The 18230-nt window shown below is 45.9% G+C and overlaps 1 protein-coding gene across 2 annotated transcripts in view; it reads right to left on the reverse strand.

Moving 5' to 3' along the window:
- slc1a5 (solute carrier family 1 member 5) overlaps window positions 1-17594 on the reverse strand; it is a 37414-nt gene extending 19820 nt beyond the window's left edge. Inside the window, exons 1-2 of one of the 2 annotated variants that reach the window (XM_072269851.1) lie at window positions 16818-17594; window positions 1060-1102 (exon numbers count right to left, since the gene is read on the reverse strand). In XM_072269851.1, the coding sequence (XP_072125952.1) occupies window positions 1060-1102; window positions 16818-17380 (606 nt within the window). In that variant the 5' untranslated portion in view covers window positions 17381-17594. The remainder of the gene's footprint in view (window positions 1-1059; window positions 1103-16817) is intronic. The other variant, XM_072269852.1, reaches the window with a different exon arrangement.
- Window positions 17595-18230: the final 636 nt, after the last annotated feature.

An 18230-nucleotide genomic window follows, 5' to 3' on the forward strand; every position in this document is an offset into this window, starting at 1 on the left:
GTGAACTGATTCAATAGACTGGCTAAACCGGGTGAGCGTAGCTGGCGAACTCACATCGCGGTGAGACAGGGACATGCCTGTCCGAGCATGTGAAGTCAGCTCAGGTGGATGAGACCTACAGTGAGATCCAACGGCCAGGAAGGCAGTACTGCGACGCTCCGTGGAGAGCGAAGGGCAGGACAAGGCACAGAAGACGTCACGGTCACCCACTGCAACCAAGGAAGACCCCAGCTCGTGATACTTGTTCGTACCACTGGACCCGGACTTCTGAAGTCAAAACAGTGGAACTACCCCAGTGCTTTAAAAACGGGTAACCTGTCATCATCGAACACAATGAACAACCACTTTTGGGCTTTGGGAGCAAACAAGAGCAGCCTGGGAAACCCAAAAGGTCGCAGAGAGAGACTGCAAACTCCACACAGACAGCACTGAAGTGAGGGTGGAATGCAGGTCACTGCAGGTGAGGAGCAGTGGCACCAATCTGTGTAGGCATGGCTGCCTACTTCACTAAAGTGGCAATCTGCTGATATAAACACAAGAGATTCTGCAGATGCTGCAAATCCAGAAAAAAAAAACACACACACACACACACAAAATGCTAGAGGGGCTCAGATCAGGCAGAACCTATGGAGAGGAAAAATTAGTCTATGTTTCAGGTCAAGACCCTTCATCAGGACTGGCAAGGAAGGGGGAAAGAGGCCAGTATAGGTAGAGGAGGGAGGCGTAAAAGGTGGCAGGTGGCAGGTGATAGGTGGAAGAGGTAAAGGGCTGCAGAGGAAGGATTCTGATCGGAGCGTGGACATGGGAGAAAGGGAATGATGAGGGGTACCAGGGGAAGGTGATAGGCAGCCCAGGGGGTAGGAGAGCCAGAACGGGGAACGGCAAAAAAGAAGAAGAGCAAAAAATTACCAGATGTTAGCGGATATACATAAACTAACAGACATGGAGACACTTCTACTCGTTCCAAAATCTTATTCCTATTGAACAGAATTGAATTCGTTTTCCACATCAAGTTGTGTGTGATGAAATAATTTTGCTACGAATGCAAACTTGACTCACCGATATAAATGCTGCCGAGACAAGGTTAGATGGGAAGATGTTCCTGAAGGAAAACGGGATGAAAAGCATTAAATGTCACTTCCCCAGGCAGTTAATCTGATCAACCATTCCAATTAGCCCCCCACCACCTCCTCTATCTATTACCCGTAACAGCACTGTGAAGATTTTGAACCACTTTTTATAATGTGTAAAACATGTTGGTATTTGTGTATTTATTCCATATTTTTTCCATATCCTTACTTTAAATAACCTTATTTTTATATATATATATTTTATTAATTATTGTCTGTTGTATTTGTTGAATGACACCCAACACACCATAGCAAATTCTTAATAATGAAGATTCCGGTTAATTGGGCAATCAGATAATCGGGCAGCTGCTTATTTGGGATAACTCAAATAAGAACAAAAACTAATCAAGAAAATAGCCTGGATTCCCTTCGTTTATTTGCGACACCCAGCCGCCTAAATGGGACAGGAGACTGTTGCCGAACAGTTTCTAATTAGTGTCAGTCACACGCACATTGTGTGTGGCCTTCAGACACTACACTGAGTTTTAATTAGCATCAGTTGCACGTGCTCGTGTTCAAAAAAGCAGTGATTTTTGCCGCTGATAGTTGGTGGGTAATAAACAGTAAGACAATTCAGCAGCATGTCGCTCACTGCAGTTTCAAGCATTCCCAAACAGCCAGGAGTGAAAATGAAATGATTTCACCTCTTCCAGAGGTTAGGTACTATGAAGAATTTAAAGGTGTCGACAATCACCTTGAATGTTATAATGAAAATGAAGATTTGGAGGATGCAATTGTTGAAAGCATTGTATGAAGGCAATCCATTATCTGCACCAGCTGACTACACTGCTTTTGTTCATTTACAGTCAATCACAATTTATAGCCAAGTGTACACTTGAAGAATTCCTCTGTCAATAACTATTAGGAACTAATACCGTTTTTTGGTAGCGCTCTAATTTATTCATAATTTCATTTACATAATTTATAACACATAATTTATTACTCAGTTAGTGAGTAACTTGTCTTTTTTTATATACCTTTTTAACGATTTTCATGAATCTTCCAGCTAATTTGTGCAGCCGCCTAATTGGGCCAAGACGTAGTGGTCCCAATGTGTCCCAATTAACCGGAATCCACCTCACACGTAAATGAATATGGCAGATAAATTTAATCTTTGACGAAGGGTTTGCCTTAGAAGCTCCTTAAATATGTGCTTTTGTGAACCACATCCCTCTAAAAAGCTGGTGTCAGTCTGGCAGTCTCATCTCAAGAGCAGAATTTGCTTTTCAGGTAGAAACATGGCCCCAGGACAACATCCCATACACCATCAATCATCAGGTCATGTCAATATGATCTTGCGATTGTATGTGATGGATCATAAATATAAGTGCCAGGTATGACTGTATGTAGTGTGTTTTTCACCTTGGCCCAGCGCAGGGTTCCCAACCTTTCCTTTTTGATGCTACAGAGCCTTACCAATAACCCAAGGGTCCGCGGACCCCAAGTTAGGAAACACTGCCCCAAAGGAAGGCTGTTTCGTATAGCTGAATGACAATAAACTTGAACTTAAACGTACAAGACTCACTCCACTGCAAACAATTTGTAGGTACACCGCCCCCCCCCCCCCCCGCCCACAGTTGGCTGTACTTTCAGGGTCCCGTCTTGAACCATAACTGGGGTTAATTTTTCCCAGTGCCCTAACCAGTATTTCAGATTCAGATTCGGCTTTACCGATCACAAGTACACTGAAACACACAGTGGAGTGTGTCGCTTGCGTTAACGGGGCCAACGCACCCAAGGAGGTGTTGAGTGGGGGGGGGGGGGAGGCAGGTCGCACTTTGGGGCCAACATAGCATACCCACAATGCATAGCAGAACACAAACAGCAGCAACAGAACAAGCTGGACATATGCTAAAAAACCAAAACACTTAAACTGAGATCTTCCGAATAGTTTATGATAGTATTTTACACCTGTCTTCTATCTGTATTGTATTCTCTGTTGTGCATTTATTATGGTAGTTAGTCACATGGGTGGGGGCATGGTAGTAGCAAAGGGAATAAGTTACGTATTCATGATTTTTTTTGTCAGTTTAGAGCTGGGGACTGCCGGCTGTCATATCTTTTGCTGACCGCTTTTAATACACTTGAAATCACTTAACTCTACTAACTTCACTTAAGTCTGTTTAATATCACTAGTTTTAGTCTAATCACTTCAAGATTGCATGTTTTGTGAGTTACTGACACTGGATCTCTGTTTAATTTCTGACCCTGAAGGTTCTTCCAGGAGTCAGGAATGTCGAGCAGTCTTAACCACAAGATTTCAGTTTATATCAGAGTACAAACAAACATGCAAACTCGAAGCAAACTAAATAGAGCTGGGAGTGGTGCTGAGAGCTGAAAGGGTACAAAAGACAGAAGGGATGAAGATGGCGCCTCTGAAAAAAAATTATCACTTTTATAGGTAAGAAATCCCTTAAAGATAAATTCGTTAATACATGGTTAAAACAATGACATCACATGGGTCATGTGTTAACATTTGGCCAATAAAAAATGAGAAAGGAGATGAACTTATTTTAGCTACTATACCGCTTTCTGCCAGTGTGTGTGAAAAATACGTGAGTTTGTTTAAAAATACAAATCTTATAAAAAGTATTATTTAAAAAACAGTGATTTCAAAAGATTGAATACACTTCTTTGACTTGTGAACATTATTATTGGAGTGAGCAGAGAACACGACATACAGGATAACTCCCGTGACTGGCGTCCAGCAGCAGCATTGATTTGTTCGAGTAAACACTACATACTGGCTGGACATTGTTTCATACTTCAATGCCAGTACTCGAAATGAACTTGAATCTGGGCTTGACTCTAATATTAAAGCAGATGGCGGAAATACTCGAAGAGCCAGGCAGATGAGACAGACGAGTATAAAACTGCAGCACACCATATTTTGATCAACAACGCACAGGGTCACAAAAGACTGCAGAGGGTTGCAAACTCAGCCGGCTCGCTCACAGGCACAACCCCGCTCCCCCACCCACCCAACAATCCTGGACGTCTTCGAGAGGCGGTGGGTGCCTCAGGAAGGTGGCAGCCAAAAGTAAGGACCCTTTGCACTCAGGAAGTGCCCTCTTCAAAGTTCAAAGTAAAATTTATTATCTGAGTACATGCACATCACCACATACAACCCCCGAGGTTCTTTTTCCTGTGGCCATAGTCAGCAAATCTATAGAACAGTAACTGTAAACAGGATCACTGAACAACAAACTGTGCAAATGCAAATATAAGTAAATAGCGATCAATAAACGAGAGCATGAGGTAACAAGGTAAAGAGTCAGGTGGGAACACCTGAAATAGGATGACTGTAGTTATCCCCTTTTCTTCGAGAGCCTCACTACTACCTGGTCCGTTAAGGGTGAAGCCCTCTCAAACATTGAGCACATCACTGAAGCTCAAAGGGAGGGCAGTGTCCATCCCCGAGGGGCCCCCACCAGCCAGGACATGATCGCTTCCCACGACTGCCATCCGGAAGAGGGCACAAGAGTCCTGGGACTCGCACCACCAGGTTTAGGAACGGTTAACACCCCTCAACCATCAGGCTCTCGAACCAGTGCAGATAACTTCACTCACCCCATCACCGAAGTGTTCCCACAACCTAGGAACTCGCTTTTGGGGACTCTTCATCCCATGTCCTCGATATCTACTGCTTATTGATTTATATTATTGTTTCTTCTTTTTGTATTTGCATAGTTTGTTGTCTTCTGCACTCTGGTTGAAACCTCTAGTTTGGTGGTTGTTCTCTGATTCTGCTGTAGTTACAATTCTATAGATTTATTGAGTATGCCCGCTAGAAAATGAATCTCAGGGTGGTATATGGTGACATATACATACTATGATAATAAAACTTACTTTCAACTTTAAATTGAACATCTTCAAGGTCCCTTGCCATCCAGGACATGCCCTCTTCTCATTGCTGCCATCAGGGAGGAGGTGCAGGAGCCTGAAGACACAAACTCAACAATTCAGGAACAGTTTCTTCACCTCTGCCATCAGATTTCTGAATGGACAATCACTTATTTATTTTTAAATCTATAGTAAGTTGGCGCTTTTGCTAACAAAAGCAACATATTTTCCGTGACATAAGATGTGTTAAGCATGTTATGAAATAGTTTCTCTGAAAATAGTAAAACATCAGATGCTGGAAACCTGGGGGGAAAAGCTTGGCAATTTAGCTGATGTACTAATTATTACCACATGTACCAAAATCCAGTGGAAAAGTTTACTTTGCAAGCCATCCATACAGATGTTTGCAACATTTAAATACATGGAAATAGTCATCATTATGAGTTGTGTCGTATGACATGTGTGATCACGGTCTTTCCATGACCATGATTGTTCTTGGCAAATTTTTCTACACAAGAGGTTTGCCATTGCCTTCTTCTGGACAGTGACTTTACAAGATGGGTGACCCCAGCCATGATCAATACTCTTCAGAGATTGTCTGCCTGGTGTCAGAGGTCGCATAACTAGGACTTGTGATCTGCACCGGCTGCTGGTACGACCATCCACCACCTGCTCCCATGGCTTCATGTGACCCTGATGGGAGGTGTGGGCGGAGGTGGCTGAGCAGGTGCGACACCCTGCCCGAGGGTGACCTGCAGAGGGAAGGAGTGCCTCACACCTCCTTTGGGAGGGATGCATCTCCACCCCGACACCCACATGGAAACAGTCCACAGGGAAAACCGACAGCAGAATATAAAGCATTGTTTTACTGCTACGGAAGGTGCAGGGAGGCAATAAGGTGGAGTGGTCAGTCTGGAAATGCTCACAGGTTCAGGGAGTATCAGTGGAAAGACAAACACTGTGTTTCAGGGTCAAAAACACTTTGTCAGAGCCAATGCACGTCCACTATCGGTTTCACATTGGATAGCTGTAATGCACTGGCATAAAAATTTTATTTGAATATAGTTCATTTAAGCTCAGAGAACTTATACAGTACACAACCTGAAATTCTTACTCTTCACAGACGTCTTCAAAACAGAGGAAAAATCCCAAAGAATGAATGACGGAAAAAAGACGCAAGAACCCAAAAGCCCCCTGCCCCCTCTCACAATCAAATAGCATCAGCCCTCTTATTCCACCAGAAAGCATCAGCCCTCCCATCACTCCTCATGCAAGCAACAGAAAAGCCCCAAAGGGAGAGAGACCATGGTCTACAGCTCATTAAAACCGACTCCTCATCCCAACAAATTGGCATCCCTCTGGCTCCTCCTCTCAGGAACAAGGGAGAGAGAGAGAGATACTTTATACTTTATTGTCGCCAAACAATTGATACTAGAATGTACAATCATCACAGCGATATTTGATTCTGCGCTTCCCGCTCCCCTATATCGGTCCTTCCTCAGCGAGAGGGGAGAGAAACAGTCGCCGTTCCTCCGTGACAGCCCGTAGCCCCACTTTTACTTCGAGCTCCCCCCCCCCCCGACTCAATAATCGGCAGCAAGCTCTCACTCACCATCGACAGAGAGAGAGAGGGCGGTCACACGAGTACAGCCGCACTCGCCGTCGCAGCGTTTGTTCTGGAATGTGGGCTTGTAGCACTGCGTGCGCCCAGATCCCTTCACGTAACCCATTCTCTCACTACGTAATAAATACAATTCCTATTCTGCACTGTACCTCAATAAATAAACACACAATAAATAAGTAAATACCGGCAGAAAATTGCATTGAGATACAGCGTGGAATAGGGCCTTTCGGCCCTGCTGCCCAGTAACCCCCAATTTAATCACAAACAAGACATAATCACAAACTGACATAAGAACATCAGAAACAGGAGCAGGAGTCGGCCATCTGGCCCGTCGAGCCTGTTCCACCATTCAATAAGGTCATGGCTGATCTGGCCATGGACTCATCTCCACCAACCTTCCTTTTCCCCATAAACCTTAATTCCCCCACTATGCAAAAATCTATCCAGCCTTATCTTAAATATACTTACTGAGGTAGCCTCCACTGCTTCGCTGGGCAGAGAATTCCATGTCATTGGAGTAACACACACAAGAGGCCTGCTGAGTTCCTCCAGCATCTTGTGTGTTAACCCCTGATTTAACCCTAGCCACAATGGCAGGACAGTATCAAAGACCAACTAACCCACCAACCGGTAGCTCTTTGGTCCGCGGGAAGCACGTCCTTACAGACAGCGGCGGGAATTGAACCCGGGTCAGTGGTACTGTAAAGCGTTGTGCTAACCACTACGCCACATCTTTCCACACCGTACTGCAACTGTTATGTTCTTGCCCGCTTACTGAAGGTTCAAAGTAAACTTATCAAAGCGTGTGTAGTATATACAACCTCGAGATTCGTCTTCTTGCAGACTGCCGCAGAATGAAGAAACACAACAGAATCCACGAGAAAACACACACCTCAAACATCCAGCGCGTAACACAAGAACAAATGTTGAAAGGCAGGGACAGAGTGGATGCGGCAAAGTTGTTTCCCATGATGGGGGAGTCTAGGACGAGAGGGCATAACTTAAGGATTGAAGGGCGCCCATTCAGAACAGAAGTGCGAAGAAATTTTTTTAGCCAGAGGGTGGTGAATCTGTGGAATTTGTTGCCACGGGCGGCAGTGGAGGCCAAGTCATTGGGTGTATTTAAGGCAGAGATTGATAGGTATCTGAGTAGCCAGGGCATCAAAGGTTATGGTGAGAAGGCCGGGGAGTGGGACTAAATGGGAGAATGGATCAGTTCATGATAAAATGGCGGAGCAGACTCGATGGGCCGAATGGCTGACTTCAGCTCCTTTGTCTTATGCTCTTATGGTCTTAATTGCCCAAACAATGCAAAAAGTAAACAAATAATTCACAGAACATGAACTGTAGAGTCTCTGAAGGAGCCCGTGGGCACAGAGTGGGTTCAGGAGCCGAATGGCCTGGTACTCAAACACCAATGCCTAAAAGATGTTCATAAATCCATGATAACTCTATGAAATAGAGGAAATTTGAGGAAAGACATCCTTGCCATAGAGGGAGTACAGAGAAGGTTCACCAGATTGATTCCTGGGATGGCAGGACTTTCATATGAAGAAAGAATGGATGAACTGGGCTTGTACTCGTTGGAATTTAGAAGATTGAGGGGGGATCTGATTGAAACGTATAAGATCCTAAAGGGATTGGACAGGCTAGATGCAGGAAGATTGTTCCCGATGTTGGGGTTGTCCAGAACGAGGGGTCACAGTTTGAGGATAAAGGGGAAGCCTTTTAGGACCGAGATTAGGAAAAACTTCTTCACACAGAGAGTGGTGAATCTGTGGAATTCTCTGCCACAGGAAGCAGTTGAGGCCAGTTCATTGGCTATATTTAAGAGGGAATTAGATATGGCCCTTGTGGCTACGGGGGTCAGGGGGTATGGAGGGAAGGCTGGGGCGGTGTTCTGAGTTGGATGATCAGCCATGATCATAATAAATGGCGGTGCAGGCTCGAAGGGCCGAATGGCCTACTCCTGCACCTATTTTCTATGTTTCTATGAAATTCACCTTGTATACAAAATTAATGAGGGGTACAGGGTATAGGTAGGGTAAATGTAAACAGGCTTTTTCCACTGAGGTTCTTAATGGTTAAAAATAGAGGTTAAAATGTTTAAGGGGAACTTCACTCAGAGGGTGATGAAGAGTGTGGAACAAGCTGCCAGCACAAGTGGTGGATATGGGTTTGATTTCAATATTAAGAAAATTTTGGATACAGTTGCGGGCTGATGGGATAGGCGGAATTCAAGAGTTTGGAATGAACTAAATGGGCTGAAGGTCTGTGCTTCAGTGCTCAAGATTCTACGAACTAATACCAGAATTATTAGTCATACCTGGAAGTAATGGGAAATTAATTCCTTTCACGCACAAAATGGAGGAACTCAGCAGGCCAGACAGCATCCATGGGAGAAAGTACAATTGATATTTCGGGTCAAGACCCTTTGGCAGGACTCACAAAGTCCTGCCAAAGGGTTTCGGCCCGCAACGTCGGCTGTACCTTTTCCATAGATGCTGCCTGGCCTGCTGAGTTCCTCCATTTTGTGCGTGTTGCTCGGACTTACAGCTTCTTCAGATCTACCCTGGTTTGAAATTCCTTTCACAATTTTGTCCTTAATGAACACATCCGGTGTGACTGAATAATTGTACGAACTGATAAAATCAGTGAAAACTCAACGTCTGTTCCAAAAATGTACATTTTTAAGACCACAATTCGCGATTTCAACATGCAATTTCAAAGTATTGTTGGACTGAAACTTGCCATTCAGCCCATTTTATAGATCACTAGCAGAATTAATCATATTCCAGTTTTCAGAATCAGAATCAGGTTTTGTACCAGAAGCATTATGTCTTTGCAGTAGCAGTACAATGCAATGCACAGTCATAGGGAAAAAATTGTGAATTACAGGTATATATGTAATAGTTAAATTAAACAAGTAGTGCAAAAATAGAAATAAAAAGGTAGTGAGGTGGTGTTCATGGGTTCAATGTCCATTTAGGAATCAGATGGCAGAGGGAAAGAAGCTGTTCCTGAATCACTGAGTGTGTGCCTTTGGGCTCCTGTACCTCCTACCTGATGGTAACAATGAGAAGAGGGCATGTTCAGGGTGATGGGGGTCTGTAATGATGGATGCTGCCTCTTTGAGGCATTGCACCTTGAAGATGCCCTGGGTACTCTGGAAGCTAGTGCCCAGGATGGAGCTGACTAAGTTTACAACTCTCTTCAACTTAATATAGCCACCCATACACCCCACTCCCCCATACCAGACAGCGATGCAGCCAGTTAGGATGCTCTCCACTGTACCTCTGTAGAAATTTGTGAGTGTTTTAGGTGACATAGTAAATCTCCTCAAACTCCTAATATAGCCACTGTCGTTCTTTGCAGCTGCATTGATATGTTGGGTCCAGACTAGATCCTCAGGGACTTGAAATTGCTCATTCTTTCCACTTCTGTTCCCTCTATGAGGACCAAACTATCAGAAATCCAATACCCCTCTAGAGGTTCCTATTAAAAATTAGCTTTACTTGTCATTTGTCACATGTGAAGTGTGTCGCTTGTGCCAACGAGGATCGGCTGGGGGCGCCACGCTTCTGGTGCTAACATGTGATGCCCACAAACTCACCAACCCTTGTGTCCTTGGAATGTGGGAGGAAACTGGAGCACCCGCGGGAAACCCATACAGTCACTGGAAGAGTAAACTCCAGGGGGAATTGAACCACAATTACCGCTGACGCGGTAAAGCATCGCACGAACTACAGCGCTACTGTACCACCCCAAAAGGAGCAACATTGAGAACATCTACACGAACGTTGTCGTGAGAGAGCAGTATCTATCATCTGGGACCCCCACCACCCAGGACATGCTCTCTTCTCACTGCAGCCATCAGGAAGAAAGTACAGGAGCCTCAGGACTCACACCACCAACTTCAGGAAAGTTACTACCCCTCAACCATCAGACTCTTGAACCAAAGGGGATAACTTCACCAGCCCAATCATTGAAATGTTCCCACAACCTACGAACTCACTCTCAAGGATCCTTCATCTCATGTACTTTGGTGATAAATTTACTTTGAACTTTCAGGCAATGAATCCCAAATCATAGTGGACATAATATTTTGGTGACAACACCTGTGGGTGTGTTGGTTGTTAAGACAAATGGTGCAGTTCACTCTGTGTTTTGATGTATACCTGATAAATAATCTTGAACTTGATCTAGAAATCACTGCATTAGCAAATCCACTTCCTCATGAAGCCTCTGATTATTTTGCCTATTCTTTGTTCCTAGCTTCCAAATGTCTACCCTGAGAAACACTTTCTCATTTTCCACTCCATAAAAACCTTTAATGACAGGGAAGACTTCTTTAAAAATCACAAACCGCCTTCGCTCCATAAAGTGCCTTCTTAACCTTATTTATTCTAAGGCGAAGAAACCCAGTTTGATCTTCCATCCAGATCAATTTAGCCACCCAGCTGGCTTCTTCCATCTTCCTTTCCGATCCTGACGAAGGCAACGTTGACTGTTTTTTTCCCCTCCATAGATGCTGACTGACCAGCTGAGCTCCCCGAGCAATTGGTGGGTCAAGGCTAGTGGTGCAGGTGCGAATGGTCCTGGGTTCGAATCTGGCCGGCCCTTCGCTTGCTTTCCGCCCGTGCTAGCAACCGGGCCTCGTGAAAAACAGACAAATGCTAAAGAAACGGTGAGCTCACCGCCTGATACGCGGAAATAAACAGCAGGGATGAAGAGATGGAGAAGGGGTAAGAGATTGGGTGGGGGAGGACAGAGGGGGTAGGGAGCAAGGGAGGGACAGAAGGGCACGTGGAAACATGAATACAAGAGAGAGAGGGTGGGGGGAGTCAGGTAGCACGTATGGAGGGGGATAAACAGTCTCAGGCTCCCCTCCATTACGCTGCCTGACTTTCCGAGTCCCCCCAGTGTTTTGTGCATGCAGCTGAAGATGGCCAACATCTGCAGAATCTCTTGCGTCGGTGGGTGGGGGGGGGGGATAAAGAAAGCAGTCAATCAGTAGATAGAGGCAGAGAGTGAGAGTAGAGATGTGGTGGGGCGGGGAAGAATAGATGGAGATGGGGTGAGGGAGAGTGGAATTAGGACATTGAGAACTGCAGATACATTCCAGTGCTTACGGAAAGGAGAGAATGGGAAACGCTGTAACAGACAGTCTTTCAATGCCACCCTCTCGTTCTGTAAATTACGAGACCTGCAGCCTGGGAAGTCTCCATTTGGAGATATCCCAGGGGTTGGAAGAGGCTGGGTTTCTGTACACCGCTTCCAGCCTGCCTGACTGTGTCAACCACCAAACAAAACCGCGCATTCAACAGCAGCCTCCCGAACTGAGCGCTCACCGGTCCCCCCTCCCCCACTGCCCAGAAACGGGCCGTGGAATGTAGGGCAGCCCATTCACCTTCCACTTCAAGATATGTGAACGTGCACTGTCATGGCTTGGTCCTTCGACCTTGTTGTCAAGAGGAACATTGTCTCTGGCTGCCAAGAAGGTCCGAGAACCCCTTCTCCCACCCCCCGCCCCGTGAAGTATCTGCAGCTTCAAAGCACACCTTCCTGCCTCGCCCACAGTGCTCGTGTTACTGGGACCTTGTCTGGGGAGCGGCTGCTGGGCGTGCATTGGATTGGGAGAAGGCCATTCATCCTCCACCGATCCTATCCCACCCCTCCAACAGCAGCGGGTTCGTGCGACCACATTTAGGGTACTGCGAGCAGTTGTGGGCCTCACCTCGAAGAGAGGATCTGCCGGCATGGGAGGGGATCCGGAGCAGGCTCCCGGGAATGATTCTGGGAATGAAGGCGGTAAGGTAGGAGGAATCTTTAGTGGCTCTGAGCCTCAATTTGCTGGGGGATGAGGAGGGATCTCATTGAAACTGACTGAGTCTAGGACCAGAGGGGGACAGCCTCAGATTGGCGGGTCCCCTCTTAGGAATAGTGATGAGGAGGAATTTCATTAGCTAAGGGCTGGCGAATCTGTGGAATTCATTGCCACAGGCAGCTACGGAGGGCAAGTCAAAGCGGAGGTTGATAAAAGTTCTTGATTAGTAAGGGCGTCAAAAGTTATGGGAAGAAGCCAGGAGTACGGGGGTTGAGAGGGAAGATAGACAGAATAGCAGAGCAGGCTCGATGGGCTGAATGGTCTTATTTTGCTCCTGTGATGCACGCAGAACCTTTAAGACAGGCACAGGGACGAAATCAAAATAAAGGCATATGTGAGCACAGCATTAGTCTTGGAGTAGGTAAAAGAAGATCGATCGGGGCTGCAGAGCCTGTACTGTGTGGTGCTGTTCTATGCAATCAAGCCCGCAAAAGTCACCTTCGATTCTTAAAGTCTGAATTTGCCAGGGAAACAAAGTTAAAACAATCCCCCCCACCCGCCCAAGACAAAATACAACCAGATAGATTAAGCAGAAACAACACACAGAATGCTGGAGGAAGTCAGCAAGTCAGGCAGCATCAAGTCCAAAAAGGCCCACGGCCCCGTGCTATATTTAAAAAAAGTATAATTTCTTTCCTATGGGTTTCTGAGAAAGCTGATGCAATCCTGTTTCTGGTTTCCTTCTGTTTCTCTTGCGAGATCTGGAGTTGGTCAGTGCCAACTTTCAATGCCAATTCCCGAATTGGTTTGTTCAGCCACTTTAGAGTCAGCAACTTTGCCGTGTCCGGAGCTGCAGACAAAATGGCAGATCTCCTTCACAGCGCACGCAACGTGCTGGGAGGAACTCAGCAGCTGAAGCAGCACTTATGGAGAGTTTGACGTGATGCTCTTCTGCGCACCACTGTTGTAGCGTGTAGTTATCTGAGTTACCGTCACCTTTCTGTCAGCTTGAACCGTTCTCCTCTGACCTCTCTCGTTAACACGTTTTTGCCCACAGAACTGCCACTCACAGGAATTTTTTTTTTTGTTTTTTGCACTATTCTCTGTAAGTGCTAGACTAGGGGCTCCCAAACTTTTTTATGCCATGGACCACTACCACTAAGCAAGGGGTCCATGGACCCCAGGTTGGGAACCCACGCTCTAGAGACTGTTGTGCGTGAAAATCCCAGAAGGGCAGTTTCCGAGATACTCCAACCACCCCATCTGGCACCAACAATCATTCCACAGTCAAAGCCACTTCGATCACACTTCTTCGCCCATTCTGATATTTGGTCTGAACAACAACTGAACCTCTTGACCACGTCTGCGTGCTTTTATGCTGCCACGTGATTGGCTGATTAAATGTTTGCATTAACGAGCCAGTGTACCGGTGTACCTAATAAAGTGGGCACTGAGTATATTCCATGTATAACTGCAGGGTGGGATTTGAACAGGTGCTCCGATTGATAATCAATACCTCTGGTCTACAAGTGTCAGGCGCAAACTGCAGTTCGTGAACACACCCTTTACCTCCTACCTGTGAGGATTACAGGAACTACAGTGAGGATATTTAGGGTTCAGCTCATAATTATAGTCAGTTAATGACTTTCACAATCTGAAAACTGTTCTTTGTCCTTGTCCACTTTCCTCCTCCTGAATCACTGTTGACATTATGCGATGATTACTTCCTGATTATTCTTGTACTAAAGTAGAATAAAGTTAGACGTGGGCCCTTTAAACAGAAACAGAGCAGACAGCAGTATCTTTTTCTGAAGATCGGGGTATCTAATTCTGGGGGACATGCGTTGCAAGGGAGAAAGGATATCTGCATCATCTCTTTCCATGATTAAGGAGATTGTTATCGTGGTTCTGCGTTACAGCTTACGGTTTTTAATGTGCTGTGTTTTTTTGCCCATTCCTTTCTGTTTTGCTGTGCGAGGGTAAGGGTTTGGGGGTCAAGTCAAGTCACTTTTTATTGTCGTTTCAACCATCACTGCTGGTACAGAACACAGTAAAAATGAGACAACGTTTTCCAGGGCCATGGTGCTACCTGAAACAATACAAAAACTACTCTGAACTACGTAAGAAAAAACACAAAAACTACACTAGACTACAGACCCGTCCAGGACTGCATAAAGTGCACAAAACAGTGCAGACACTAATAATAAATAATAAACAAGACAATAGGCACAGTGGAGGGCAGTAGGTTGGTGTCAGTCCAGGCTCTGGGTATAGAGGAGTCTGATGGCTTGTGGGAAGAAACTGTTACACAGTCTGGTCGTGAGAGCCCGAATGCTTCGGTGCCTTTTGCCAGATGGCAGGAGAGAGAAGAGTTTGTATGAGGGGTGTGTGGGGTCCTTCACAATGCTGTTTGCTTTGCGGATGCAGCGTGTGGTGTAAATGTCTGTAATGGCAGGAAGAGAGACCCTGACGATCTTCTCAGCTGACCTCACTATCCGCTGCAGGGTCTTGCGATCTGAGACAGTGCAATTTCCGAATGTCGATGTTCTTATTGAATTCTGTTAGGATTTTCTTTGTGCAGTGAGAAGGGGGTTTGGGGGTTGATGTTCTTGTCCTGCTTTGTGTGAGGAGAGGGTGGGGTGGGGTTTGCGGGTTGATGATTGGAATGCCGTTCTTTTTTGTGTAGGGGGTATGGGTTTGATATTTTTCTCTGAATGACATTCATATTCTTTCTTTGTTTTGTGGCTATCTGGAGAAGACGAGTTACAGAGTTGTATTATAGATACATACTTTGATATTAAATGTGCCTTTGAACTTCCTGAACCTTTGATATTTAAAAGAGATGTACGGGGCAAGCGTTGGTTTTGTACACAGCGGGTGCCTGGGGTGTGTTGCCAGGGTGACAGTGCAGGCAGATACAATATGTTTAAGAGGGTCTTAGATAGGCAGAGAGTGGAGTGAATATGGAAAGAGGTTCTGCCTCAGAATTGAGGGGTGACCTTTCCGAACAGAGGTAAGGAGGAATTTTCTTTTTAGCCAGAGAGAAGTGAATCTGTGGAGTGCTCTGCCACAGACTACAGAGGGGGCCAAGTCCGTGGGTTTATTTAGAGCAGAAGTTGATAGTTTCCTGATCGGTCAGGGCATCAAAAGATATGGTGGGAAGGCAGGTGTCTGGGGTTGAGTGAGATCCGGGATCAGCCATGATGGAACGGCAGGGCAAACTCGACGGGCTGAATGGCCTATCAACCTCTGCTTTAAATGACTTGGCCTCCACGGCAGTATGTGGTAACAAATTCCACAGATTCACCACCCCACTGGCTAAGGAAACTCCTCATTTCCATTTTAAAGGCTCAAAGGACACCTCATTGAAACTTACCATACACTGCATTCCTCCAGCAGGAATGAGACCAAGAGCAAGGGGTTTTAACTTTTTTTATGCCATGGACTCCTACCATCAACCGGGGATCTGAGGACCCCAGGTTAAGAACCCCTGTTCTAAAGCAATGCTTTGGAATTCTCTGCCAGTACCGTGACACCCATTTTTAAAAAAAGTTTTGCCCCCTCAGAATGAGGTATTTGGAAATTAAAGGACGAAAAACATGATCTTTGAATGAATTGTATCTTTTTACAGTCAATTTTAATCCACCTGGAAATCAAAAGCAACAAGAAAAAAAAAGTTACACACATCAAAGTTGCTGGTGAACGCAGCAGGCCAGGCAGCATCTCTAGGAAGGGGTACAGTCGACGTTCCGGGCAGAGACGCTTCGTCAGGACGGTTATTGGTTTTATTTCCCGCTTTGGGGATTTCTTTTTTAACCGAATCAAATAAATCTTCCTTTATTCCGTGTCGGAAGATACGGACGTCATCAGCGTTCTTCGCCGAAACGTCCCCGGGGGTGGGGGCGGAATTTAGATTCCACCACGTGTATAACGACACTAGCTGTAAACCACATGTCCTTTTCACATTTTTTAATCAGTTTAATGCTTTCTGATACCTTAATACCAGGGTCATTTAATAATTTGTATTTTAAATCAACCATCAGCCGCGGGATTCCAACTTACTCTACACGTGGCGGATTGCATCAGACAGACACATTGACCAGGATATAGCACAATTCCACTGTTGTAACCAACGTTAGGGAAGATTGCTGCCTTCTTTCCCCCGCCCCTCAATAAACTACTACTTTTTAAAAAGGTTTAAACACACATCAGCAAACATGGTTAATTTCACTTGTTCTGGAGCCCAACTGCTACATAAGTAGGGCCAAGTTTGTAAGAAGATGTAATTTTAAGTAAATATCGATTTTTTTAAGGCTTTATCTGCCGGCGTGAGCTGTGTAGATCCTGTTTAATCAAATGCCTATCAACTCGGCAGCTTTTCTATTTGAGTTACCTTACTAAATCCAGAAAGGAGTCGGTGACTTCTTTAGCCTCTGGGAGCGCTTCTTCCATGCCGGGAAGCTGCGGTTTGGCCTCGGCTCCCATCCCGGGCTTGATGATGTACGCCATGGTCACTCCAAGGGCCGAGGCCAGCAGTGTGGTGAGGAAGAAGAAGAGCATCGCCCAGCCTCCCAGCTTGCCCAGGGCTTTCGTGTCCAGACTGGCGGCGCCCGAGACCAGGCTGCAGACGACAAGCGGGATGATGATCATTTTCAGCAGCCGTATGAGCAGCTCGCCGGGGAAGGAGAAGTACATGATCTGAACCCTGCTGAGACCGAGGCTCCTCACCGACAGGCCGATCACCACGCCGATGATCACCCCGGTCACGGTGAGAATGACCAGCAGATTCCCCTTGATGCAGCCCCGGAGCTTGCCCATCTTGTCCGCCGGCTCTCGGCTCTCGCTCGCTACATTGTCGCCGCCGATCGATACATTGTTGCCGTTCGCGGGTTTCTCGCCCAGGTGGACGTCGCCGTTGGAGGTGTCCTTCAGAGCGTCAGTCGTCGTTTCAGCCATAACCTCTTACAAATTCGACTTTTTGGAGGGGAAAATGCTTGCTGAATAAATTAGTTTTATAAATATGTGTCTGAATATGGAGAATTCTTGTAGTGGAGTGCAGTTAGAAGCAGGCGGCCGCTCTGAACGCCGGCTTGTTCTTGTAGCTCACACGGCGTCAAACTGAGAGGAGCGGGTTGGTGCTCCCCAGCCTGATTAAGGGTGAGGCGGATGTGTCTGTGGGGGTGTGTGTGTGTTTTTATCATCCGCTGACTCACCGACACTTGCCTTTTTGCCCGCCCCAAAGCATTTTGCTTTACCCAAAAAGAGCGAGGACGGTAATCAATCCAGACAATAAAGATTTTGCTTCCTGAATTCTATCAGAATTAGGTTTATTATCACTGGCGTACGTCATAAAATTTGGCGGCAGTAATGCATGATAATAGAGAAAAAAATCTGTGAATTACAGTAAGTATACTTATATTAAATAAGTAGTGCAAAAATCGGACATTTAAATAAAAATGAAGTGTTCACGGGTTGAATGTCCATTCAGAAATCGGATGGCAGAGGGGAACGCAGCAGGCCAGGCAGCATCTCTAGGAAGCGGTACAGTCGACGTTTCGGGCCGAGACCCTTCGTCAGGGTTGAATTTCCAGCATCTGCGGAATTCCTCTTGTTTGCGGCAGAGGGGAAGAAGCTGTTCCCGAATCGTTGAGTGTGTGCCTTCAGGCTCCTGTACCTCCCCCCTGATAGTAGTAATGAGAAGAGGGCACGACCTGGTCGGCGGGGGTCGTTAATGATGGACGCCGCCTTTCCGAGGCATCATTCCTTGAAGATGTCTTGGATATTACGGAGGCTGGTGTCCATGATG

Source organism: Mobula birostris, chromosome 10, assembly GCF_030028105.1.
Source record: "Mobula birostris isolate sMobBir1 chromosome 10, sMobBir1.hap1, whole genome shotgun sequence".
Lineage (NCBI taxonomy): Eukaryota > Metazoa > Chordata > Chondrichthyes > Myliobatiformes > Myliobatidae > Mobula > Mobula birostris.